The 26856-nt window shown below is 53.0% G+C and overlaps 1 protein-coding gene across 1 annotated transcript in view; it reads left to right on the forward strand.

The window, feature by feature from the left end:
• LOC140387059 (zinc finger and BTB domain-containing protein 16-like) overlaps positions 1 to 23784 on the forward strand; it is a 65213-nt gene extending 41429 nt beyond the window's left edge. Inside the window, exons 4-6 of the mRNA XM_072470071.1 lie at positions 671 to 841; positions 21049 to 21216; positions 23319 to 23784. Of these exons, the coding sequence (XP_072326172.1) occupies positions 671 to 841; positions 21049 to 21216; positions 23319 to 23548 (569 nt within the window). The 3' untranslated portion in view covers positions 23549 to 23784. The remainder of the gene's footprint in view (positions 1 to 670; positions 842 to 21048; positions 21217 to 23318) is intronic.
• The last annotated feature ends 3072 nt before the right edge of the window (positions 23785 to 26856 follow it).

Here is a 26856-nt window from a genome sequence, read left to right on the forward strand (position 1 = left end):
TATTCTATGTGGAGATAAATGGGTAAAGGCAGGAAAGATAAATGGACTTGGGATGAGTGCTTTACTCTGTATCTCGCCCCGTGCTGTCCCTGTCCTGGGAGTGTTTGATGGGGACAGTGTAGAGGGAGCTTTACTCTGTATTTAACCCCGTGATGTCTCTGTCCTGGGAGTGTTTGATGGGGACAGTGTAGAGGGAGCATTACTCTGTATCTAACCCCGTGCTGTCCCTGTCCTGGGAGTGTTTGATGGGGACAGTGTAGAGGGAGCTTTACTCTGTATTTAACCCCGTGATGTCTCTGTCCTGGGAGTGTTTGATGGGGACAGTGTAGAGGGAGCATTACTCTGTATCTAACCCCGTGCTGTCCCTGTCCTGGGAGTGTTTGATGGGGAAAGTGGATAGGGAGCTTTACTCTGTATCTAACCCCGTGCTGTACCTATCCTGGGAGTGTTTGATGGGGACAGTGTAGAGGGAGCTTTACTCTGTATCTAACCCTGTGCTGTACCTGTCCTGGGAGTGTTTGATGGGGACAGTGTAGAGGGAGCTTTACTCTGTATCTAACCCTGTGCTGTACCTGTCCTGGGAGTGTTTGATGGGGACAGTGTGGAGGGACATTTTGTCCTGGATCCTTGGAATGGTGTAACTATCTCCTGTCTCCTTATCTCTCCGCAGGAGGTGGCTCGACGCCGGTGTACCTGCTGTGCGGGAAGAGCTATGAGGCTCGGTGTGCCCTGAGGGAGGACGTGTCCAGTCAGTCTGAGACATGGGGATACAGCTGCTGGGAGTGCCGTTGCCTGTTCCCCAGTGTGACCGCGCTCAAACGCCACACAAAGACGCACGCAGGTAAAGACAATTGGGAGAGTCACCTGAGCGGCCCAATTGGGCTGTGTCTTTAAACACAACTGAAGCATCTGCAGGGCCTTGCCCTCCCTGGTGCTGTTTACACTTGGCGAGTTGGCGGCACAGGGACTCGATGGGGGGGGAGGGGTGGGGGGGGGGGGAGTGCAGGGATTGAACGGTTATTGGGGAGATCAGCTGGGAACATGGGGTTGAGGTTACAGCCGGGTCAGCTGTGACCTTGTCGAGTGGGGGAGGCGGGCTCGAGGGGTCCGAGCGCCCAGGCCCTGCATCTGATCCGCCTGTTTGCGGGATCTGGGACGGCGGCGCAGTGGGGCTCCCGGAGGTCACACAGGCCAGCATCGGGGAGGCCTCCACACTGCCTCATGTGATCAAATAGCCCAGCCTGTTCTCCCCCAGGTCTCGGGGTGATTCGATCGACAGGGGCAATGGAGAGCAGGGTTTTCCACTGGTCCCGGCGTTGGGGATTTGGGGAGTGCTGCAGGAGGGAGGGGGCTGGTTACAGGGTGGGGGCAGGGAAGAGGTAGGTGGGGTTGGTCACCCGATTGAGAGGCAGAACCTTAAATCGAGAAGCTGGACAGAGGGGAGAGGATTTGGAGATCACCCCTCCTTGCGCAAAGCATGGCAGGCGTGGGGGCGCTTTGGCCACAACGAAAGCACCATGGGCCATGGGATTAGAAAGATGCGGATCCTGCAGCACAGACAGGGATTCGTCTTCAGTTTCCGAGGAGGGGTAGGGGGGTGGGGGTAGGATTTACCCTGCAAGGGAAAGGGGGCTGCGGAGTGGGGGGGGGGGGGGGGGTGGCGCTCGTCAAGCAAAAGAGAAGGTCAGGGATAGGTTAGAATGTGGCAGAGGTTCAATAACAAAGTGGTCATGGATCAGGAGACAACATGAAAGACACAAAGGGTGTGATTCAGTGGCCTCATTTGCACTTGAGCGACAGCGCGACAAGGCCAGTATATAGTGGGGGAGGCCAGAAACGTGAACCGTGATGGGTGCCAAACCATTTGCGATGCAACCGGCCCGCACCCATAGACAATAATCACCACTTGAACCCTATTTACATACAATTGATGGGAGCCATCCCGTATCCAATGGCCTCCCGTGATCTAGCCACATCCCCAGCAAGTAGTCACGCAGGCGCCGATTAGTACTCCTCTTTAAAAGCGTGAACATGGTGGATGGGCTGTTGCGGGGACCCGAGGAGGTGAGTAGCCATCTTCGCTCACAGGCAATGAGTCCAGGGGCACTGGGCTTGCTGCCCCTGTGCTTGGAAAGGGAAAAGGAGGGGTTGGAACCAACCGGGGGTGTGGGGGCGTGGCTGCCATTGGGAGGTGGGGGTGTGGAGTCTCTGGTGGGGGTGGCAGTCACATGCGGGTCCGCCATGCCAACCCCTGGAATGTGTGTAACCATTCTGGGAGCAACATTAGTCCCTGCATGTCTGCCCCACCGATCACCCATAACTCCCACTGACCACACGGCCGAAGGCTATTGCTAATAGGGAATTGGCAATCATGGTTAGGTGAGCACTTCACACATCCCAAGTGGTTTCCTGTGAGTAGGTGTGCCATGTAGTATGTGGGAGCTATTGCCTAGCATCCCAATCTGACTGTAGCACCGTCAATATGATGCGAGGCAGGTTGAGGTAATGTCAATTGAAGGCTTTATTAAGCAGAACTTTATCCCCAGCAGCGTGGTTACAGAATACAACTGCTGAGGGAAATGGAGGGAAAAACTGGGTTCTTATACCAGCATTTCTGGGTGGAGTCCAGTAGGTGGCAGATCCTATCAGGACCTGGCATCCCTCCACCAATAGCCTGTCGACACGTGGTGTACCGTATTACCCCTAATAGAGACCACCACATTCACCCCTTGTTGAAAATAAACCCGACGGGATGGTGGTTCGCATGGTGGTAGGGGTTTACAGAGTCGGTACTGTGCCGTAACTTTGAACAAAACACAAAATTATCGCTTCAACTGGGCCAACGGGCCAAACAGGGTCGGCGTGATGCCATAACTATAGCAAGGCACAATAACTGAAAACGTTGAGAGTTAAAGTGATTCGATGAGCCGGATGGGCGCCCTGATCGTCCTTTCCGATCGTCTCGGGCATGGTGGTGATGGCGCTGGCTCGAGTCCCGTCGACTCTGGGAGCGTAGCGCTGTCCCCTGTGTCCTTACTCCTGGGCGGGTCTGGGAGGAGAACCGAACCCCCCGGGAAGGGGGTGGCTGCGGGATGAACCGATGGGAGTGAGGAGGTGGTGATTGGTGTTGGGGGGGTGTGGGTAGCTCCGGCGGGCGCCAGATCTCGCAGGGAGACCGTGTCCTGTCGCCCATCGGGGTACTCCACAAAGGCGTATTGCGGGTTGGCGTGAAGGAGATGCACCCGTTCCACCAACGGATCTGACTTGTGCGCCCGCACATGTTTCCGGAGCAGAATGGGTCCCGGAGTTGCTAGCCAGGTCGAAAGTGGCGTTCCAGAGGAGGACTTGCTAGGAAAGAGGAGGAGGCGCTCGTGAGGCGTTTGATTCGTGGTGGTGCACAGCAGGGACCGGATAGAGTGAAGGGCATCCGGGAGGACTTCCTGCCAGCGGGAAATTGGGAGGCTCCTAGACCGGAGGGCCCGCAGGACGGCCTTCCAGACCGTTCCATTCTCCCTTTCTACCTGCCCGTTCCCCCGGGGGTTGTAACTGGTCGTCCTGCTCGAGGCTATGCCCCTGCTGAGCAGGAATTGACGCAGTTCGTCACTCATAAAGGAGGACCCCCTGTCGCTATGGATATAGTCGGGGAAACCGAACAGTGTAAAAATGGTACCGAGGGCTTTAATGACCGTGGACGCTGTCATGTCGGGGCAGGGGATGGCGAAAGGGAAACGGGAGTATTCGTCAACGACGTTCAGGAAGTACGCGTTGTGATCGGTGGAGGGGAGGGGGCGTTTGAAATCCAAACTGAGGCGTTCAAAAGGTCGAGAGGCCTTAACCAGGTGCGCTCTATCTGGCCTGAAAAAGTGCGGTTTGCACTCAGCGCAGATCTGGCAGTTTCTGGTGTCTGTTCGGACGTCCTCGACGGAGTAAGGGAGGTTGCGGGCTTTAAGGAAGTGGTAGAAACGAGTGACCCCCGGGTGGCAGAGGTCCTCGTGGAGGGCTTGTAGACGGTCCACTTGTACATTGGCACATGTGCCGCGAGATAGGACATCGGATGGCTCGTTCAGCTTTCCGGGACGATACAAGATCTCATAATTGAAAGTGGAGAGTTCGATCCTCCACCGCAAGATCTTGTCGTTCTTGATCTTGCCCCGCTGTGCATTATCGAACATGAAGGCAACCGACCGTTGGTCAGTGAGGAGAGTGAATCTCCTACCGGCCAGGTAATGCCTCCAGTGTCGCACAGCTTCCACTATTGCTTGTGCCTCCTTTTCCACTGAGGAGTGGCGGATTTCTGAAGCGTGGAGGGTTCGGGAGAAAAAGGCCACGGGTCTGCCTGCTTGGTTGAGGGTGGCCGCCAGAGCTACATCCGATGCGTCGCTCTCGACCTGGAAGGGGAGGGACTCGTCGATGGCGCGCATCGTGGCCTTTGCGATATCCGTTTTGATGCGGCTAAAGGCCTGGCATGCCTCTGTCGACAGGGGAAAAGTAGTGGACTGGATTAGCGCACGGGCCTTGTCTGCGTACTGGGGGACCCACTGGGCGTAATAAGAAAAGAAGCCCAGGCAACGTTTCAGGGTTTTGGCACAGTGGGGGAGAGGGAACTCCATGAGGGGGCGCATGCGTTCAGGGTCGGGGCCTATCACCCCATTACGCACTACGTAGCCCAGGATGGCTAGACGATCGGTGCGGAACACGCATTTTTCTTTGTTGTAAGTGAGGTTCAGGGCGTGAGCGGTCTGGAGGAATTTTTGGAGATTGGCGTCGTGGTCCTGCTGGTCGTGGCCGCAGATGGTGACGTTGTCGAGATACGGGAACGTGGCCCGTAAACCGTGCTGGTCAACCATTCGGTCCATCTCTCGTTGGAAGACCGAGACTCCGTTCGTGACGCCGAATGGAACCCTTAAAAAGTGGTATAACCGCCCGTCTGCTTCGAAGGCAGTATAGTTGCGGTCACCGGGACGGATGGGGAGCTGGTGGTAGGCGGACTTGAGGTCCACGGTGGAAAAGACCTTGTACTGTGCAATCCGATTGACCATGTCGGATATGCGGGGGAGAGAGTACGCATCTAGTTGAGTGTACCTGTTGATGGTCTGACTATAGTCGATGACCATCCTCTGTTTCTCCCCGGTCTTAACAACTACCACCTGGGCTCTCCAGGGACTGTTGCTAGCCTGGATGATGCCTTCCTTCAGCAGCCTCTGGACTTCGGACCGGATAAATGCTCGGTCCTGGGCGCTGTACCGTCTGCTCCTTGTGGCGACGGGTTTGCAATCCGGTGTGAGGTTCGCAAACAAGGAAGGCGGTTCAACCTTGAGGGTCGCGAGGCCGCAGACAGTCAGTGGGGGTATAGGGCCGCCAAATTTAAATGTTAAACTCTGGAGGTTGCATTGGAAGTCCAACCCTAGGAGTGTGGGCGCACAGAGATGGGGGAGGACATACATCCGGTAATTTTGGAACTCCCTCCCCTGCACCGTTAGGTTAGCGATGCAGACCCCCGTGATCTGAACGGAGTGGGATCCCGCCGCCAGGAAAATTTTCTGGGTGCTTGGCCGAATTACGAGGGAACAGCGCCTTACCGTGTCCGGATGAATGAAGCTCTCCGTGCTCCCAGAGTCGATAAGACACGGCATCTCGTAGCCATTCACTAGGACAGTAGTGGTTGCAGTCTGGAGCGTCCGGGGTCGCGACTGGTCGAGGGTCGGCGAAGCCAGACGTGGTTGTTGAAGTTGAGCATCGTAATCAGGCAGTATGTGGCTGTCTGTGTCGGGGTCCTTCAGCCAAGATGGCGGCGTCCACGGATCGAGCGCGGTCGGGGGTGGACAAAATGGCGATGCCCATCTCTCCCTCGTGGCGTCCGGGGTCCAAAATGGCGGCGTCCGTTGGTCACACGTGGATTGCTGGGGGGCTGGGTCTGTGGTCCCGTTTCTTCCCCGGAGATAGCGGCGACCCCGCGGGACTTGCACACAGTCACGTAGTGGCCCTTCTTCCCGCAGCTTTTGCAGGTAGCCGCGCGGGCCGGGCAGCGCTGCCGAGGGTGTTTCGGCTGGCCGCAAAAATAGCAGCGGGGCCCCCCCGGTTGGTCTGGTGTTTTGGCCGCGCAGGTTTGCGGGGGTGGGGGGGTGTTGGAGAGTCGACCGCAGCGGGGGTCCACGGAGCCCAAGGGGCTGTAATGCGGTCGGGGGCGTAGGCGCGGGCGTTACGCGAGGCCACATCGAGGGATGCCGCCAGGGCCCGAGCTTCTGTAAGTCCCAGAGATTCTTTCTCCAGAAGCCTCTGGCGGATCTGGGAAGAGGCCAAACCTGCCGCATACGCATCGCGGACCAGGAACTCTGTGTGTTCACTCGCTGTTACCGCCGGGCAGTTGCAGTTTCGACCCAGGATCTGCAGGGCGTTATAAAACTCGTTCAGCGATTCCCCCGGAAATTGCTGTCGTGTGGCGAGCTGGTAGCGAGCAAAAACCTGGTTGGCGGGCCGGATGTAGATATCCTTCAGCGCGGCGATGGCACCGGTGAAACCGTCCTCGTCCTCGATAAGGGAGTAGACGTCAGGACTCACCCTAGAATAGAGGACCTGCATCTTTTGTTCGTCTGTCGGTGTGCCGGGGGCCGTTCGGAGGTAGCCCTCAAAGCATGCCATCCAGTGTTTGAAAATAGATGTCGAGTTAGCTGCTTGGGGTTCGATGCGCAGGCACTCCGGGGTGATTCGGAGCTCCATGTTCCCACGTCGTTTTCTTCAATATAAATTCTGCTTAATAAATTGTAGTCCCGTCAATATGACGTGAGGCAGGTTGATGTAATGTCAATTGAAGGCTTTATTAAGCAGAACTTTATCCCCAGCAGCGTGGTTACAGAATACAACTGCTGAGGGAAATGGAGGGAAAAACTGGGTTCTTATACCGGCATTTCTGGGTGGAGTCCAGTAGGTGGCAGATCCTATCAGGATCTTTGGGCAGCACGGTAGCATGGTGGTTAGCACAAATGCTTCACAGCTCCAGGGTCCCAGGTTCGATTCCGGCTTGGGTCACTGTCTGTGTGGAGTCTGCACATCCTCCCCGTGTGTGCGTGGGTTTCCTCCGGGTGCTCCGGTTTCCTCCCACAGTCCAAAGATGTGTGGGTTAGGTGGATTGGCCATGCTAAATTGCCCTTAGTGTCCAAAATTGCCCTTAGTGTCCAAAATTGCCCTTAGTGTTGGGAGGGGTTACTGGGTTATGGGAATAGGTGGAGGTGTTGACCTTGGGTAGGGTGCTCTTTCCAAGAGCCGGTGCAGACTCGATGGGCCGAATGGCCTCCTTCTGCACTGTAAATTCTATGATCTATGACGTGGCATCCCTCCACCAATAGCCTGTCAACACGTGGTGTACCGTATTACCCCTAATACATACCACCACATTTGCTGCATGGACACTGTGCCTGCACACTGCAGGAAGGAACAACACGGACGCAGCAGCCTACATCCGAACGCCCTCGGGATGCGCCTCAAACCCGGGGACAAGTCCACGGCCGGAGAATGGGTGAGTGCAATGGGGAGCGGTCCTGCATCCAGTCCAGGTAACATCATGTGCAGGTGTCTGGAGTACAGGGTCTGGGGTCAGGTGAACAGGGCCTGTGCTGCGGAGAGGCCAGGTGTGCATGGGAAGTGTGAGCCAGGTTGAGGGAGGGGGGAATGAATGGGGAAATGGAGGGTCCTTGGGTGGAAGACATTGCTGTTTGTCAGCCTTCCCCTTCCCCCATTTCCTTATAGATATTCAACAGTATGGACGATATTTTCGACCCTGCTGAACTCCAGTCCTGTGTAACAGATGTGAGCGGTTTGAATGGGTCTCCTCCTGTTCCTGTGTAACAGGCTCGAGGGGGCTGAATGGGTCTCATCCTGTTCATGTGTGACAGGATCGAAGGGGCTGAATGGGCCTCCTCCTGTTCCTGTGTAACAGGATCGAAGGGGCTGAATGGGCCTCCTCCTGGTCCTGTGTAACAGGATCGAAGGGGCTGAATGGGCCTCCTCCTGTTCCTGTGTAACAGACTCGAGGGGGCTGAATGAGCCACCTCCTGTTCATGTGTGACAGGATCGAGGGGGCTGAATGGGCCTCCTCCTGGTCCTGTGTAACAGGATCGAAGGGGCTGAATGGGCCTCCTCCTGTTCCTGTGTAACAGGATCGAGGGGGCTGAATGGGTCTCATCCTGTTCCCGTGTAACAGGCTCGAGGGGCTGAATGAGCCACTTCCTGTTCCTGTGTAACAGGCTCAAGGGGTTTTAATGGGCCTCTCGTATTCCAGTGTAACACGCTCGAGGGGGCTGAATGGGCTTCTTCATTTTCCTGTGTAGCAGGCTTGAAGAGACTAAATGGGCGTCTTGTTCCTGTGTAACAGGCTCGAGGGAGGAAGAATGGATCTTCTCCTGTTTCTGTTCCTGTGTAACAGGCTCAAGGGGTTTTAATGGGCCTCTCAATTTCCAGTGTAACAAGCTCGAGGGGGCTGAATGGGCCTTCTCCTGTTCCTGTGTAACAGGCTCGAGGGGGCTGAATGGGCCTCCTCCTGGTCCTGTGTAACAGGCTCGAGGGGGCTGAATGGGCCTCCTCCTGGTCCTGTGTAACAGGCTCGAGGGGGCTGAATGGGCCTCCTCCTGTTCCTGTGTAACAGGCTCGAGGGGGCTGAATGGGCCTTCTCCTGTTCCTGTGTAACAGGCTCGAGGGGGCTGAATGGGCCTCCTCCTGTTCCTGTGTAACAGGCTCGAGGGGGCTGAATGGGCCACCTCCTGGTCCTGTGTAACAGGATCGAGGGGGCTGAATGGGCCTCCTCCTGGTCCTGTGTAACAGGCTCGAGGGGGCTGAATGGGCCTCCTTCCATTTAAAATGGTGAGTGACAGACAACACAACAGTGAGACAGAGGGACACACACACTGAGACAGAGGGACACACACACACAGTGAGACAAATGGATACACACACACACTGAGACAGAGGGATACACACACACTATGAGACAGAGGGACACACACGCTGAGACAGAGGGACACACACACACAGTGAGACAAATGGATACACACACACACTGAGACAGAGGGATACACATACACTATGAGACAGAGGGACACACACGCTGAGACAGAGGGACACACACACACAGTGAGACAAATGGATACACACACACGCTGAGACAGAGGGACACACACACACACACTGAGACAGAGGGACACACATACACTGAGACAGAGGGATAAGCACACACACTGAGACAAAGGGACACACACACAGTGAGACAAATGGATACGCACACACACTGAGACAGAGGGACACACACACACTGAGACAGAGCGACACACACACACTGAGACAGAGCGACACACACACACTGAGACAGAGGGACACACATACAGTGAGACAAATGGATACACACACAGTGAGACAGAAGGACACACACACAGTGAGACAAATGGATACACACACACGGTGAGACAGAGGGACACACACACTGAGACAGAGGGACACACACAGTGAGACAGAGGGACACACACACAGTGAGACAAATGGATACACACACACAGTGAGACAGAGGGGGACACACACTGAGACAGAGGGACACACACAGTGAGACAGAGGGACACATACACACAGTGAGACAGAGGGACACACACACACAGTGAGACAAATGGATACACACACACTGAGACAGAGGGACACACAAACAGTGAGACAGAGGGACACATACACAGAGTGAGACAGAGGGACACACACACAGAGACAGAGGGACACACACAGAGAGACAGAGGGACACATACACACAGTGAGACAGAGGGACACACACAAAGTGAGACAGAGGGACACACACACAGTGAGACAGAGGGACACACACACTGAGACAGAGGGACACCTAGACACAGTGAGACAGAGTGACACACACAAAGTGAGACAGAGGGACACAGACACAGTGAGACAGAGGGACACACACACAGTGAGACAGAGGGGGGACTCACACACACTGAGACAAATGGACACACACACACAGTGAGACAGAGGGACACACACAGTGAGACAGAGGGACACACACACAGTGAGACAGAAGGACACACACACACAGTGAGACAGAAGGACACACACACACAGTGAGACAGAGGGACGCACACAGTGAGACAGAGGGACTCACATGCACAGTGAGACAGAGGGACTCACATGCACAGTGAGACAGAGGGACACACACAGTGAGACAGAGGGACACACACACAGTGAGATAAATTGATACACACACACAATGAGGCAGAGGGACACACACAGTGAGACAGAGGGACACACACACACAGTGAGACAGAGGGACACATACACTGAGACAGAGGGACACACACACACAGTGAGACAAATGGATACACACAAACAGTGAGACAGAGGGACACACACACTGAGACAGAGGGACAGACACACACAGTGAGACAGAGGGACACACACAGTGAGACAGAGGGACACATGCACACAGTGAGACAGAGGGACGCACACACACAGTGAGACAAGGACACACACACAGTGAGACAAATGGACACACACACAGTGAGACAGAGGGACACACACACTGAGACAGAGGGACACACACACTGAGACAGAGGGACAAACACAGTGAGACAGAGGGACACATACACACAGTGAGACAGAGGGTCGCACACAAAGTGAGACAGAGGGACAGACACACAGTGAGACAGAGGGACACACACACTGAGACAGAGGGACACACACACACACTGAGACAGAGGGACACACACACACACTGAGACAGAGGGACACACACACACTGAGAGAAAGATACACACACACAGTGAAACAGAGGGACACACACAGTGAGACAAATGGATACACACACACAGTGAGACAGAGGGACACACAGAGTGAGACAGAGGGACAGACACACACAGTGAGACAAATGGATACACACACACGGTGAGACAGAGGGACACACACACACAGTGAGACAGAGGGATACACACACAGTGAGACAGAGGGACACACACACTGAGATAGAGGGACACACACACTGAGACAGAGGGACGCACACACACAGTGAGACAAGGACACACACACAGTGAGACAAATGGATACACACACACAGTGAGACAGAGGGACACACACACTGAGCATGAGGGACAATCACAGTGAGACAGAGGGACACATACACACAGTGAGACAGAGGGACACACACAAAGTGAGACAGAGGGACACACACACTGAGATAGAGGGACACACACACACACTGAGACAGAGGGACACACACAGTGAGACAGAGGGACGCACACACACACTGAGACAGAGGGACACACACACACTGAGAGAAAGAGATTCACACACACAGTGAAACAGAGGGACACACACAGTGAGACAAATGGATACACACACACAGTGAGACAGTGGGACACACAGAGTGAGACAGAGGGACAGACACACACAGTGAGACAAATGGATACACACACACGGTGAGACAGAGGGACACACACACATAGTGAGACAGAGGGATACACACACAGTGAGACAGAGGGATACACACACTGAGATAGAGGGACACACACTGAGACAGAGGGACACATACACACAGCGAGACAGAGGGACAAACACAAAGTGAGACAGAGGGACACAGACACAGTGAGACAGAGGGACACACACTCAATGAGACAGAGGGACGCACACACACACTGAGACAGAGGGACACACACAGTGAGACAGAGGGACGCACACACACACTGAGACAGAGGGACACACACACACTGAGAGAAAGAGATACACACACACAGTGAAACAGAGGGACACACACACAGTGAGACAAATGGATACACACACACAGTGAGACAGAGGGACACACAGAGTTAGACAGAGGGACAGACACACACAGTGAGACAAATGGATACACACACACACGGTGAGACAGAGGGGGACACACACACAGTGAGACAGAGGGATACACACACAGTGAGACAGAGGGACACACACAGTGAGACAGAGGGACACACACACAGTGAGATAAATTGATACACACACACAATGAGGCAGAGGGACACACACAGTGAGACAGAGGGATACACACACAGTGAGACAGAGGGACACACACACTGAGATAGAGGGACACATACACACAGTGAGACAGAGGGACAATCACAAAGTGAGACAGAGGGACACAGACACAGTGAGACAGAGGGACACACACACAGTGAGACAGAGGGACGCACACACACAGTGAGATAGAGGGACGCACATACACACTGGAACAGAGGGACACACACAGTGAGACAGAGGGACGAACACACACACTGAGACAGAGGGACACACACACAGTGAGACAAATGGATACACACACACAGTGAGACAGAGGGACACACACACAGTGAGACAGAGTGACAGACACACACTGAGACAAATGGATACACACACACGGTGAGACAGATGGACACACATACTGAGACAGAGGGACACACACACAGTGAGACAGAGGGGGACTCATACACACTGAGACAAATGGACACACATGCACAGTGAGACAGAGGGACACACACAGTGAGACAGAGGGACACACACAGTGAGACAGAGGGACACACACACTGAGACAGAGGGACACACACACACAGTGAGACAGAGGGACACACACACACACTGAGACAGGGACACACACACACACAGTGAGACAAATGGATACACACACAGTGAGACAGAGGGACACACACACAGTGAGACAGAGGGACACATACACACAGTGAGACAAATGGATACACACACAGTGAGACAGAGGGACACACACACACAAAGACAAACTGACACACACACACAGTGAGACAGAGGGACACACACACAGTGAGACAGAGGGACACACACACAGTGAAACAGAGGGACACACAGTGAGACACACACAGTGAGACAGAGGGACACATACATACAGTGAGACAAATGGATACACACACAGTGAGACAGAGGGACACACACACACAAAGACAAACTGACACACACACACAGTGAGACAGGGGGACACACACACAGTGAGACAGAGGGGGACACACAGTGAGATAGAGGGACACACACACAGTGAGACAAATGGATACACACACAGTGAGACAGAGGGACACACACAGTGAGACAGAGGGACACACACACACTGAGGCAGAGGGACACACACACACAAAGACAAACTGACACACACACACAGTGAGACAGAGTGACACACACACAGTGAAACAGAGGGACACACACACACAGTGAGACAGAGGGACACACACAGTGAGACAAATGGATACACACACACACTGAGACAGAGGGACACACACACACAGTGAGACAGAGGGACACACACACACAGTGAGACAGAGGGACACACACACAGTGAGACAGAGGGACACACACACAGTGAGACAAATGGATACACACACAGTGAGACAGAGGGGCACACACACAGTGAGACCTAGGGACACACACAGTGAGACAGAGGGGCACACACACAGTGAGACAGAGGGACACACACACAGTGAGACAAATGGATACACACACATTGGGACAGAGGGACACACACACACAGTGAGGCAAATGGATACACACACAGTGAGACAGAGGGACACACACACAGTGAGACAGAGGGACACACACACACAGTGAGACAAATGGATACACACACAGTGAGACAGAGGGACACACACACACAGTCAGACAAATGGATACACACACACTGAGACAGAGGGACACACACACACAGTGAGACAAATGGATACACACACACTGAGACAGAGGGACACACACACAGTGAGACAGAGGGACACATACACAGAGTGAGACAAATGGATACACACACACAGTGAGACAGAGGGACACACACACAGTGAAACAGAGGAACACACACACAGTGAGACAGAGGGACACACACATTGAGACAGAGGGACACACACACACAGTGAGACAAATGGATACACACACAGTGAGACAGAGGGACACACACACACAGTCAGACAGAGGTACACACACACAGTGAAACAGAGGGACACACACACAGTGAGACAGAGGGACATAAACATACAGTGAGACAGAGGGACACACACACACAGTGAGACAGAAGGACACATACACACAGTGAGACAGAGGGACACAGACACACATTGCGACAAATGGATACACACACACAGTGAGACAGAAGGACACACACACAGTGAGACAGAGAGACACACACAGTGAGACAGAGGGTCATACACAGTGAGACAGAGACACACACAGTGAGACAGAGGGTCACACACAGTGAGACAAAGGGATACACACACAGTGAATCAGAGGGACACAGACATAGTGAGACAGAGGGACACCGACATAGTGAGACAGAGGGACACCGACATAGTGAGACAGAGGGACACACCCAGTGAGTCAGAGGGACACAGTGAGACAGAGGGACATATACACAGTGAGACAGAGGGACACACACAGTGAGAGAGAGGGACACACACAGTGAGACAGAGGGACACAGACATAGTGCGACAGAGGGTCACAGACATAGTGAGACAGAGGGACACAGACAGTGAGACAGAGGGATGCACACACAGACACAGAGTGACACAGTGAGACAGAGAGACACACACACAGTGAGACAGAGGGACACACACACAGTGAGACAGAGGGACACACACACAGTGAGACAGAGGGACACACACACAGTGAGACAGGGGGACACAGACACAATGAGAAAGAGGGACACACACACACCGTGAGACCGAGGGACACAAACACTGTGAGACAGAGGGACACACACACAGTGAGACAGAGGGACACACGCAGTGAGACAGAGGGACACACGCAGTGAGACAGAGGGACACACACAGTGAGACCGAGGGACACGCACACAGTGAGATAGGGAGACACAGACACAGTGAGACAGGGACACACACACAGTGAGACAAAGGGACACACACAGTGAGACAGAGGGAAACACATACATGAGACAGAGGGGCACACACACAGTGAGACAGAGGGACACAGACACAGTGAGAAAGAGGGACATACACACAGTGAGACAAAGGGACACACACACAGTGAGACAGAGGGACACACACACAGTGAGACAGTGGGACACACACACACAGTGAGCCAGTGGGACAAACGCACACTGTGACAGGGACACACACACAGTGAGACAGAGGGATACACACACAGTGAGACAGGGACACACACACAGTGAGACAGAGGGATACACACACAGTGAAACAGGGACACACACACACACAGTGAGACAGAGGGACACACACACACAGTGAGATAGAGGGACACACACACAGTGAGACAGGGACACACACACAGTGAGACAGGGACACACACACACACAGTGAGACAGAGGGATACACACACAGTGAGACAGGGACACACACACAGTGAGACAGGGACACACACACACACAGTGAGACAGGGACACACACACAGTGCGACAGAGGGACACACACACACACAGTGAGACAGAGGGACACAGACACAGTGTGACAGAGGGACACAGACACAGTGAGAAAGAGGGACATCCACACAGTGAGACAAAGGGACACACACACAGTGAGACAGAGGGATACACGCACAGTGAGACAGGGACACACACAGTGAGACAGAGGGATACACACACAGTGAGACAGGGACACACATAGTGAGACAGAGGGACACACACAGTGAGACAGAGGGACACACACAGTGAGACAGAGGGACACACACAGTGAGACAGAGGGATACACACACAGTGAGACAGGGACACCCACACAGTGAGACAGAGGGATACACACTGTGAGACAGGGACACACACACACACACAGTGAGATAGAGGGACATACACACAGTGAGACAGAGGGACACACACACAGTGAGACAGAGGGATACACACACAGTGAGACAGGGACACACACACAGTGAGACAGAGGGATACACACACAGTGAGACAGGGACACACACACACACAGTGAGACAGAGGGATACACACGCAGTGAGACAGGGACATACACACACACACACAGTGAGACAGAGGGATACACACACAGTGAGACAGGGACACACACAGTGAGACAGAGGGATGCACACACAGTGAGACAGGGACACACACACACAGTGAGACAAAGGGACACACACATAGTGAGACAGAGGGACATACACACAGTGAGACAGAGGGACACACACACAGTGAGACAGTGGGACACACACACAGTGAGACAGAGGGATACACACACAGTGAGACAGGGACACACACACACACAGTGAGACAGAGGGACACCCACACACAGTGAGACAGAGGGACATACACACAGTGAGACAGAGGGACACACACACAGTGAGACAGAGGGATACACACACAGTGCGACAGAGGGACACACACACAGTGCGACAGAGGGACACACACACAGTAAGATAGAGGGACACAGACACAGTGTGACAGAGGGACACAGACACAGTGAGAAAGAGGGACATACACACAGTGAGACAAAGGGACACACACACAGTGAGACAGAGGGACACACACAGTGAGACAGAGGGACATACACACAGTGAGACAGTGGTACACACACACAGTGAGACAGAGGGACACACGCACAGTGTGACAGGGACACACACACAGTGAGACAGAGGGATACACACACAGTGAGACAGGGACACACACAGTGAGACAGAGGGATACACACACAGTGAGACAGGGACACACACAGTGAGACAGAGGGACACACACACAGTGAGACAGAGGGATACACACACAGTGAGACAGGGACACCCACACAGTGAGACAGAGGGATACACACTGTGAGACAGGGACACACACACACAGTGAGACAGAGGGATACACACACAGTGAGACAGGGACACACACACACACAGTGAGACAGAGGGACACACACACACTGTGAGCTAGAGGGACATACACACAGTGAGACAGAGGGACACACACACAGTGAGACAAAGGGATACACACACAGTGAGACAGGGACACACACACAGTTAGACAGAGGGATACACACACAGTGAGACAGGGACACGCACACACAGTGAGACAGAGGGATACACTCACAGTGAGACAGGGACACACAAACACACACAGTGAGACAGAGGGATACACACACAGTGAGACAGAGGGACACACACACAGTGAGACAAAGGGACACACACATAGTGAGACAGAGGGACATACACACAGTGGGACAGAAGGATACACACAGTGAGACAAAGGGACATACACACAGTGAGACAGAGGGACACACGCACAGTGAGACAGAGGGACATACACACACAGTGAGACAGAGGGACATACACAGTGAGACAGAGGGACACACACTCAGTAAGACAGCGGGATACACACACAGTGAGACAGGGACACACACACAGTGAGTCAGGGGGACACATAAACACAGTGAGACAGAGGGACACACACAGTGAGACAGAGGGACACAGACACAGTAAGATAGAGGGACGCAGACACAGTGAGACAGAGGGACACACACACGGTGAGACAAAGGGACACACACATAGTTAGACAGAGGGACATACACACAGTGGGACAGAAGGATACACACAGTGAGACAAAGGGACACACACACAGTGAGACAGAGGGACACACACACAGTGAGACAGTGGAACACACACTCAGTGAGCCAGTGGGACACACGCACAGTGTGACAGGGACACACACACAGTGAGACAGAGGGATACAAACACAGTGAGACAGGGACACACACACAGTGAGACAGGGACACACACACACAGTGAGACAGGGACACACACACACACAGTGAGACAGAGGGACACACACACACAGTGAGATAGAGGGACATACACACAGTGAGACATAGGGACACACACACAGTGAGACAGAGGGATACACACACAGTGAGACAGAGGGACACACACACAGTGAGACATAGGGATACCCAGACAGTGAGTCAGGGACACACACACACACACACAGTGAGACAGGGACACACACACACACAGTGAGACAGAGGGACACACACACAGTGCGACAGAGGGACACACACACAGTGAGACAAAGGGACACACACACAGTGAGACAAAGGGACACACACACAGTGAGACAGAGGGACACAGACACAGTAAGATAGAGGGACACAGACACTGTGTGACAGAGGGACACAGACACAGTGAGACAAAGGGACACACACACAGTGAGACAGAGGGACACACACAGTGAGACAGAGGGACATACACACAGTGAGACAGTGGGACACACACACACAGTGAGACAGAGGGACACACGCACAGTGTGACAGGGACACACACACAGTGAGACAGAGGGATACACACACAGTGAGACAGGGGCACACACAGTGAGACAGAGGGATACACACACAGTGAGACAGGGACACACACAGTGAGACAGAGGGACACACACACAGTGTGACAGAGGGATACACACACAGTGAGACAGGGACACCCACACAGTGAGACAGAGGGATACACACTGTGAGACAGGGACACACACACACATTGAGACAGAGGGATACACACACAGTGAGACAGGGACACACACACACACAGTGAGACAGAGGGACACACACACACAGTGGGATAAAGGGACATACACACAGTGAGACAGGGACACACACACACACAGTGAGACAGGGACACACACACACACAGTGAGACAGAGGGATACACACACAGTGAGACAGGGACACACACACACACACACAGTGAGACAAAGGGATACACACACAGTGAGACAGGGACACACACAGTGAGACAGAGGGATGCACACACAGTGAGACAGGGACACACACACACAGTGAGACAGAGGGACACAGACACAGTAAGATAGAGGGACACAGACACAGTGAGACAGAGGGACACACACACAGTGAGACAAAGGGACACACACATAGTGAGACAGAGGGACATACACACAGTGGGACAGAAGGATACACACAGTGAGACAAAGGGACACACACACACAGTGAGACAGAGGGACACAGACACAGTAAGATAGAGGGACACAGACACAGTGAGACAGAGGGACACACACACAGTGAGTCAAAGGGACACACATAGTGAGACAGAGGGACATACACACAGTGGGACAGAAGGATACACACAGTGAGACAAAGGGACATACACACTGTGAGACAGAGGGACATACACACACAGTGAGACAGAGGGACATACACAGTGAGACAGAGGGACACACACACAGTAAGACAGCGGGATACACACACAGTGAGACAGGGACACACAGTGAGTCAGGGGGACACATACACACAGTGAGACAGAGGGACACACACAGTGAGACAGATGGACATACACACAGTGAGACACAGGGACACACACACACAGTGAGTCAGAGGGACACACGCACAGTGAGACAGAGGGGCACACACAGTGAGACAGAGGGACACACACACAGTAAGACAGCGGATACACACACAGTGAGTCAGAGGGACACACACACACAGTGAGACAGAGGGACACACACACACACTGAGTCAGAGGGACACACGCACAGTAAGACAGAGGGACACACACAGTGAGACACAGGGACACACACACACAGTGAGTCAGAGGGACACACGCACAGTGAGACAGAGGGACACACACAGTGAGACAGAGGGACACACACAGTGAGACAGAGGGACACACATAGTGAGACAGGGACACACACAGTGAGACAGAGGGACACACACACAGTAAGACAGCGGGATACATACACAGTGAGTCAGAGGGACACACACACAAAGTGAGACAGAGGGACACACACACAGTGAGACAGAGGGACACACACAGTGAGACAGACACACACACAGTGAGACAGAGGGACACACACACAGTAAGACAGCGGGATACACACACAGTGAGACAGAGGGACACACAGTGAGACAGAGGGACACACACACAGTGAGACAAATGGATACACACAGTGAGTCAGAGGGACACACACACACAGTAAGACAGAGGGACACACACACAGTGAGTCAGAGGGACACACACACACACAGTAAGACAGCGGGACACACACACAGTGAGACAGAGGCACATACACAGACCATAAGACATAGGAGCAGAATTAGGCCACTCGGCCCATTCAATCATGGCTGATATTGTTCTCATCCCCATTCTCCTGCCTTCTCCCCATAACCCCTGATCCCCTTATTAATCAAAAACCTATCTATCTCAGTCTTAAAGACACTCAGTGAATTGGCCTCCACAGCCTCCTGCGGCAAAGAGTTCCACAGATTCACCACCCTCTGGCTGGAAAAATTCCTCCTCATATCTGTTTAAAAGGATCGTCCCTTTAGTCTGAGATTGTGTCCTCTGGTTCTAGTTTTTCCTACAAGTGGAAACATCCTCTCCACGTCCACTCTATCCAGGCCTCGCAGTATCCTGTAAGTTTCAATAAGATCCTCCTCATCCTTCTGAGCTCCAACGGATACAGACCCAAAGTCCTCAACCGTTCCTCATACGACAAGTTCTTCATTCCAGGGATCATTCTTGTGAACCTCCTCTGGACCCTTTCCAAGGTCAGCACATCCTTCCTTAGATATGGGGCCCAAAACTGCTCACAATACTCCAAATGGGGTCTGACCGGAGCCTTCTACATCCTCAGAAGTACATCCCTGGTCTTGCATTCTAGCCCTCTTGACATGAATGCTAACATTGCATTTGCCTTCTTAACTGCCGACTGAACCTGCACATTAACCTTCAGAGAATCGTGAACGAGGACTCCCAAGTCCCTTTGTGCTTCTGATTTCCTAAGCATCTCCCCATTTAGAAATAATAAGTGAGACAGAGGGACACTGACACAGAGTGACCGAGGGACACACAATGAGACAGAGGGACACACACAGTGAGACCGAGGGACACACACAGTAAGACCGAGGGACACACAATGAGACCGAGGGACACACAATGAGACCGAGGGACATACACAGTGAGACAGAGGGACACACACAGTGAGACCGAGGGACACACAGTGAGACAGAGAGACACAGACAGAGGGGGGCGTGGTGCGACTGCAGATTCTTGTTGATTTAATGTGTTCCTCTCTCTCTCTTTCTCCCTGTGTGGTATGTTGTGTGTGTTTGGGCTCAGGGAGGCCTCCGCACCAATGTCAGTTCTGTCGGCTCCGTTTCCAGAATGAAAGCCTGTTGAAGAACCACAAGCAGGTCCACCAGGGCGAGAAACCATATCAATGCAACAACTGTAAGAAGAAGTTTAGCCTCAAGCACCAGCTGGAGACTCATTACAGGGTGCACACAGGTAGCGCACAGGTTCTCTGGGTGGCTGAGCGTGGCTGGTTGGTCGGGGGGCGGGGTATCGGTGAGAATCCGAGTAACTGGATCAGCGAGCGGTGGTCACTGTGAGATCTGGGAAAGTCACGATAACTAATCTCTGGGGCCTAGGGGGAAATCAGATGGAAGATTCAGTTCACTGCAGTTAGATTCAGACACTCCTCTCTCCCTCTGCCCCTCTGCCTCTCCCTCTGCCTCTCTGTCTCTCCCTCCCTCTCTCTGTATCTCTCTCGCTCCCTCCCTCACTAACTCTCTCTCTCCCTCCCTCTCCATCGCTCTCCCTCACTGTTTTTCTCTCCCTCCCTGTCTTTTTTTCTCACTCGCCCTCCCTCCCTCTGCCTCTCTCCCGCTCCTGGTCTCTCTGTCTCAATCTCTCGGTCTCTCTCTGACTCTCTCCCTCTCTCTGTCTCCCTCCATTTTTGTAGTTCTCCCTCCCTCTCTTCCTCCCTCCTTTTCTGTCTTTCTCCCTCCCTCTCTCTGTCTCTCTCTCACCTCTCTGTTTCTCTGCCTCTCTCTCTTGCCTCTCTCATCTTCACCTCGTTCACTCCCATTCTCTCTGTCTTTCCCTCAGGCATTTGGGAGATTTCCCCCTCTTCCATCTTCCATTTTAGACTGTGAGCGAGCAACAGCTCAGTGCATAAACTCTTGACAACTGGTTAAGTAATCCACAGCGTGGCGACCCGGTTATTATCCTTCAAGCATAAAGGAGGCAGTTTAGAGAGTGTTCACTGGGTTTGTTCCAGAGGTGATGGGGTTTAGGAGGAAAGGTTGGGAAAGTCGGGCCCATAACCCTTTGGAGTTTAGAAGAACGAGAGGTGATCTTATTGAAGCGTGTCCTGATGGGGGATTGACTGGGGTGGAATTTGAACGGGTATTCCCCCCTCGTGGGCGTGGTGGGGGGGGAGGGGGGAGTCTGGAACGAGGAGGGGGTGCGAATTTGCAGAATGACAGGTCTCCCGTTGAAGATGGAGAGGGGGAGAAATTTCTTCTCACAGAGGGTGGTCAGCCTGTGGAATTCTAGTCCCCCAATCCGAGAGAGCCCTGGGGGCCGCGGGTCACTCAATGTATTCGAGGTTGAGTGAGACAGATTTCCGATTGACAGGAGGGTCTGAGGACAAGCAAGAAAGTAGATTGGAGGCGGATCAAGCCCTGATCCTGTGGAGAGGTGGAGCAGGTTGGAGGGATCTTCTCCTCCTGATCCAAATCCATGTGGTCCTTCTGATCTGGCCTGTCATCCACTTTCTGCAGTCTCCCCCATCACCGGCCAATTGGTGTAGGAGTACCCCCACCTAGTGGTGGCTACTAGTACTCCATCTCTGTTATCAGCTGTGCTGGCTGTACCTGTCCTGGGAGTGTTGAAGGGGACAGTGTAGAGGGAGCTTTACTCTGTATTTAACCCTGTGCAGTACCTGTCCTGGGAGTGTTTGATGGAGACAGTGTAGAGGGAGCTTTACTCTGTATCTAACCCTGTGCTGTACCTGTCCTGGGAGTGTTGATGGGGACAGTGTAGAGGGAGCTTTACTCTGTATCTAACCCCGTGCTGTACCTGTCCTGGGAGTGTTTGATGAGGACAGTATAGAGGGAGCGTTACTCTGTATCTAACCCTGTGCTGTACCTGGCCCGGGAGTGTTTGATGGAGACAGTGTAGAGGGAGCTTTACTCTGTATCTAACCCGTGCTGTACCTGTCCTGGGAGAATTTGATGGGGACAGTGTAGAGGGAGCTTTACTCTGTATCTAACCCCGTGCTGTACCTGGCCCGGGAGTGTTTGATGGGGACAGTGTAGAGGGAGCTTTACTCTGTATCTAACCCCGTGCTGTACCTGTCCTGGGCGTGTTTGATGGGGACAGTGTAGAGGGAGCTTTACTCTGTATCTAACCCCGTGCTGTACCTGTCCTGGGCGTGTTTGATGGGGACAGTGTAGAGGGAGCTTTACTCTGTATCTAACCCCGTGCTGTACCTGTCCTGGGCGTGTTTGATGGGGACAGTGTAGAGGGAGCTTTACTCTGTATCTAACCCTGTGGAGTGTGTGTGTATGATGGAACCTGATTCCTTTTTCTTTCCTTGCCAGGGGAGAAACCCTTTGAGTGTAAACTCTGCCACCAGCGATCCCGTGACTATTCGGCCATGATCAAGCACCTTCGAACTCACAATGGCGCCTTACCCTATCAGTGTACCGTTTGCCGGGAATTCTGTTCCAGTCTGTCGGCCATGCAGAAGCACATCAAATCCCACAAGCCAGAGGAGATCCCCTCCGACTGGAGCTTAGAGGAAACCTACCTCTACCTTTGCTACGTCTAGCCTCCGAATTGTTTCCTTGGTTGAGCTTAAGGGGTGTCGCATTAACATGGAGCCTGACCACCCCGTGAGTGGTCCGGTTTCCCCACAGCCCTTACTTGCACCCGTCTCGTGCTGAGGTAGTGGGGAAACAGCTTTGGGGTGGACTAGGGGATATGGCTCCTTTTGGTGGCCAATGGAGGGGCAGGGGGGTTGCGTTGGGTTTTAGGTTTCTCAGGTCGAATTGGTCTAAAATCTGCTCTGGGTTAGGGTGGGGGGGCGTTGTTAATGAGCGGTACGGGGTGGGGGTAAGGGAGGCTGGGCGAGGATGAAACTAGCAGTCAACATCTTCCTCCTTGCCCTCTTCATCCTGTGATATCCACCTCTAAAAGGAAACCACGCATCAGGGAGGGTGGAGGGGGCTGATGGCAGGGAGACGAGGACAGAATGGGCAGCACCTTTACATACAAAATGATCAGGGGGTTGGATAGGGTGGACAGTGAGAGCCTTCTCCCGCGGATGGATATGGCTGGCACGAGGGGACATAACTTTAAACTGAGGGGTAATAGATATAGGACAGAGGTCAGAGGTAGGTTCTTTACGTAAAGAGTAGTGAGGCCGTGGAATGCCCTACCTGCTACAGTAGTGAACTCGCCAACATTGAGGGCATTTAAAAGTTTATTGGATAAACATATGGATGATAATGGCATAGTGTAGGTTAGATGGCTTTTGTTTCGGTGCAACATCGTGGGCCGAAGGGCCTGTACTGCGCTGTATTGTTCTATGTTCTATGTTTACAGCTGAAGTCCAGTGACCCTCGCTGTCAGAAATGGTGGAATGAGTCCCTCAGAACAAAGAGTTGGTAGCCTCCGGGGGTGGGGCGGCTGTGTGGAGAAAAGAATGAAAATCAGGTCATGGGATGATGCAGCCACTTTGGAGAGCTGGGGCAAGGGTCTTGCAGAAAAGAGGGACGTGTTGTTGAAGCATTTCGTCCCTTGTGCTCCTCAGGACAAGCATAAGAACATCCAATTTCAGACTCTCTCAACAGTTTGTACCGCAGGAAAAAAGTTTAGCTCATTGTTCGGCAAGTTGACTTTGTTTGAGGTGTTGCCGTGGAGAATGCACCAGTGAGCATCGGGCTTTTGTTTAACCCAAAAATGGCACCAATGCCTGGACATTCCTTTTGTCTGCAGAGGCGAGTTCCTTTTGTTCATTCTTTGGTGGGATGTGGGTGTCACTGGTAGGGCCATCATTTTGTCGCCCATCCCCCTTGACCTGCTTGGCCAGACCCACTAGATTTCCTTCCTGAAATTGCATTCATGGATATTGCTGTCGATGTGGTGCACATGGACTTTCATAAGGCACTCGACGCAGTGCCATATAACAGACTTGTGAGAAAAGTTATAGCTCTTTGAATAAAAGGGACATCGGCAACGTGGATACAAAATTGGCTGAATAATAGGAAGCAGAGAGTGACGCTCAATGGACTTTTTGGGGGGCTGGAGGAAGATTTGTGGCAGTGCTCCCTAGCGGTTGGTATTGGGACCCTTGCTTTTCCTGATATTTATTAATGATCTCGATCTTAGTGAGCAGGGGGATAATTTCTGATGCAAAACTTGGAAGTAATGTAAACTGTGTAGAGGACAGTGCAGAACTTCAAAACAAAATAAACAAATTGGTGGGATGGGCAGATAGTTGGCTGATGAAGTCCAAAGTGGAGAAGTGTGAGGTGATGCATTTTGGTAGGAAGAATATGGAGAGACAGTATAAAATAATGGGTAAAATTATTACTGAGGAACAGGAGCAGAGGGACCTGGGTGTATCTGTGCAGAGATTATTGATGGTAGCAGGAAAGGTGGAGAGAGTAGTTGATGAAGCAGATAGTATTCTGGGATGTATTAATAGGGACACAAAGTACAGGAGCAAGGAGGTTATACTGAACCTATTAAAGACACCAGTTAGACCTCATCGGAATATTGTGCACAGTTCTGGGCTACACACTAAAGGAAGGATGTGAAGACATTGGAGAGAGTTCAGAGGAGGTTCACAAGAATGGTTCCAGGGATGCGAAACTACAGTAATGAGGATAGACTGGAGAGGTTGGGACTGTTCTACCCAGAGAGAAGGAGGCTGAGAGGAGATTCGATGGAGATATTCAAAATCATGGGGGGGTCTGGGACAGAGTTGAGAGGGAGAAACGGTTACCATTGGTGATTGAAGGTGATTGGCGAGAGAAGTGAGGGTGACATGAGGGGCATCGTTTTCACACAGCGAGTGGTTCGGATCGGGAATACTCTGCCTGAGATTGTGTGGGGGGGTGGGGGGAGGCAGATTCAATCGAGTGTTTGAAAAGGGAATCAGAACAGGAAGAAGGTGCTGGGTCACGGGGAGAGGCGAGGAGAATGGCATGAGGTGAAATGCTCGTTTGGAAAGGTGGTGATAGGCCAAACAGATGGCCTCTTTCCGTGCCATGACACTTCTGTCTTCCTGTGACTATTTTAGCAAACCAGATGGGTGTTTGCAACAAACTATGTCAGTTGTCTCGGTAAACACAACCAAGAACAGCTTTAAATTCCAGATTTTATCTGGGGTAGGATTTGAACCTATGTCCCCTGAATATTGCTCTGGGACCCGGGTTAGAAGTCCACGGACATAACCACTATGCCAGCAGCAAGATGATCGGCGGTCAGTCTTGCCACGAGGCTCACCTAACCTGCGGCATTCTCCACGGCAATTCCTCAACCAATCAGATTCGACTCGCCAATCAGTCAACACCCTTTCACCCAATGCGGTATAGATCATTGTGAGAGATTGAAATTCCGTATTTGTGCAGGTGCCCTGATGTGTTTCAGACGGGAATCTTCACCAACACGTCTCAGCGACAGGACATGGCAATCCTCAAACATGCCCTTCTTCACCCAGCCAGGGGAACGGTCTGGAGGCCACTCGTCCCCTCCACTGGGGGAGAGGGAGCAAACCCCATTTATCCAACCCCCCGACACATATCCCTGAATACTCCCCCTCTTCCTTTGACAGTATCAGTCAGCAAAACTCCAATATTCCCCCCCCCCCCCGCCCCGCACCACCACACCATCAACAATGGTGATGCAGGTGGGGTATTGAGGGTGAAGATTTCTGACTTCCATTCCCACTTGTCGGCCACCTCCTCTCCAGCAGCAATCGCCGTCAGCGTGGCCTCAAGGCCCGCAGCCAAAACCCGTGGTTTTCAGTGTCGACTGTCTCCCCCCCGCCTTTCATCCTAACTGGGCAATCCCATCGTCCTCTGCCCTGTTCGCTGGGGGGCTCTGCTGCCAAGTCCCCCTCACCCACCC

Source organism: Scyliorhinus torazame, chromosome 12 (assembly GCF_047496885.1).
Source record: "Scyliorhinus torazame isolate Kashiwa2021f chromosome 12, sScyTor2.1, whole genome shotgun sequence".
NCBI lineage: Eukaryota > Metazoa > Chordata > Chondrichthyes > Carcharhiniformes > Scyliorhinidae > Scyliorhinus > Scyliorhinus torazame.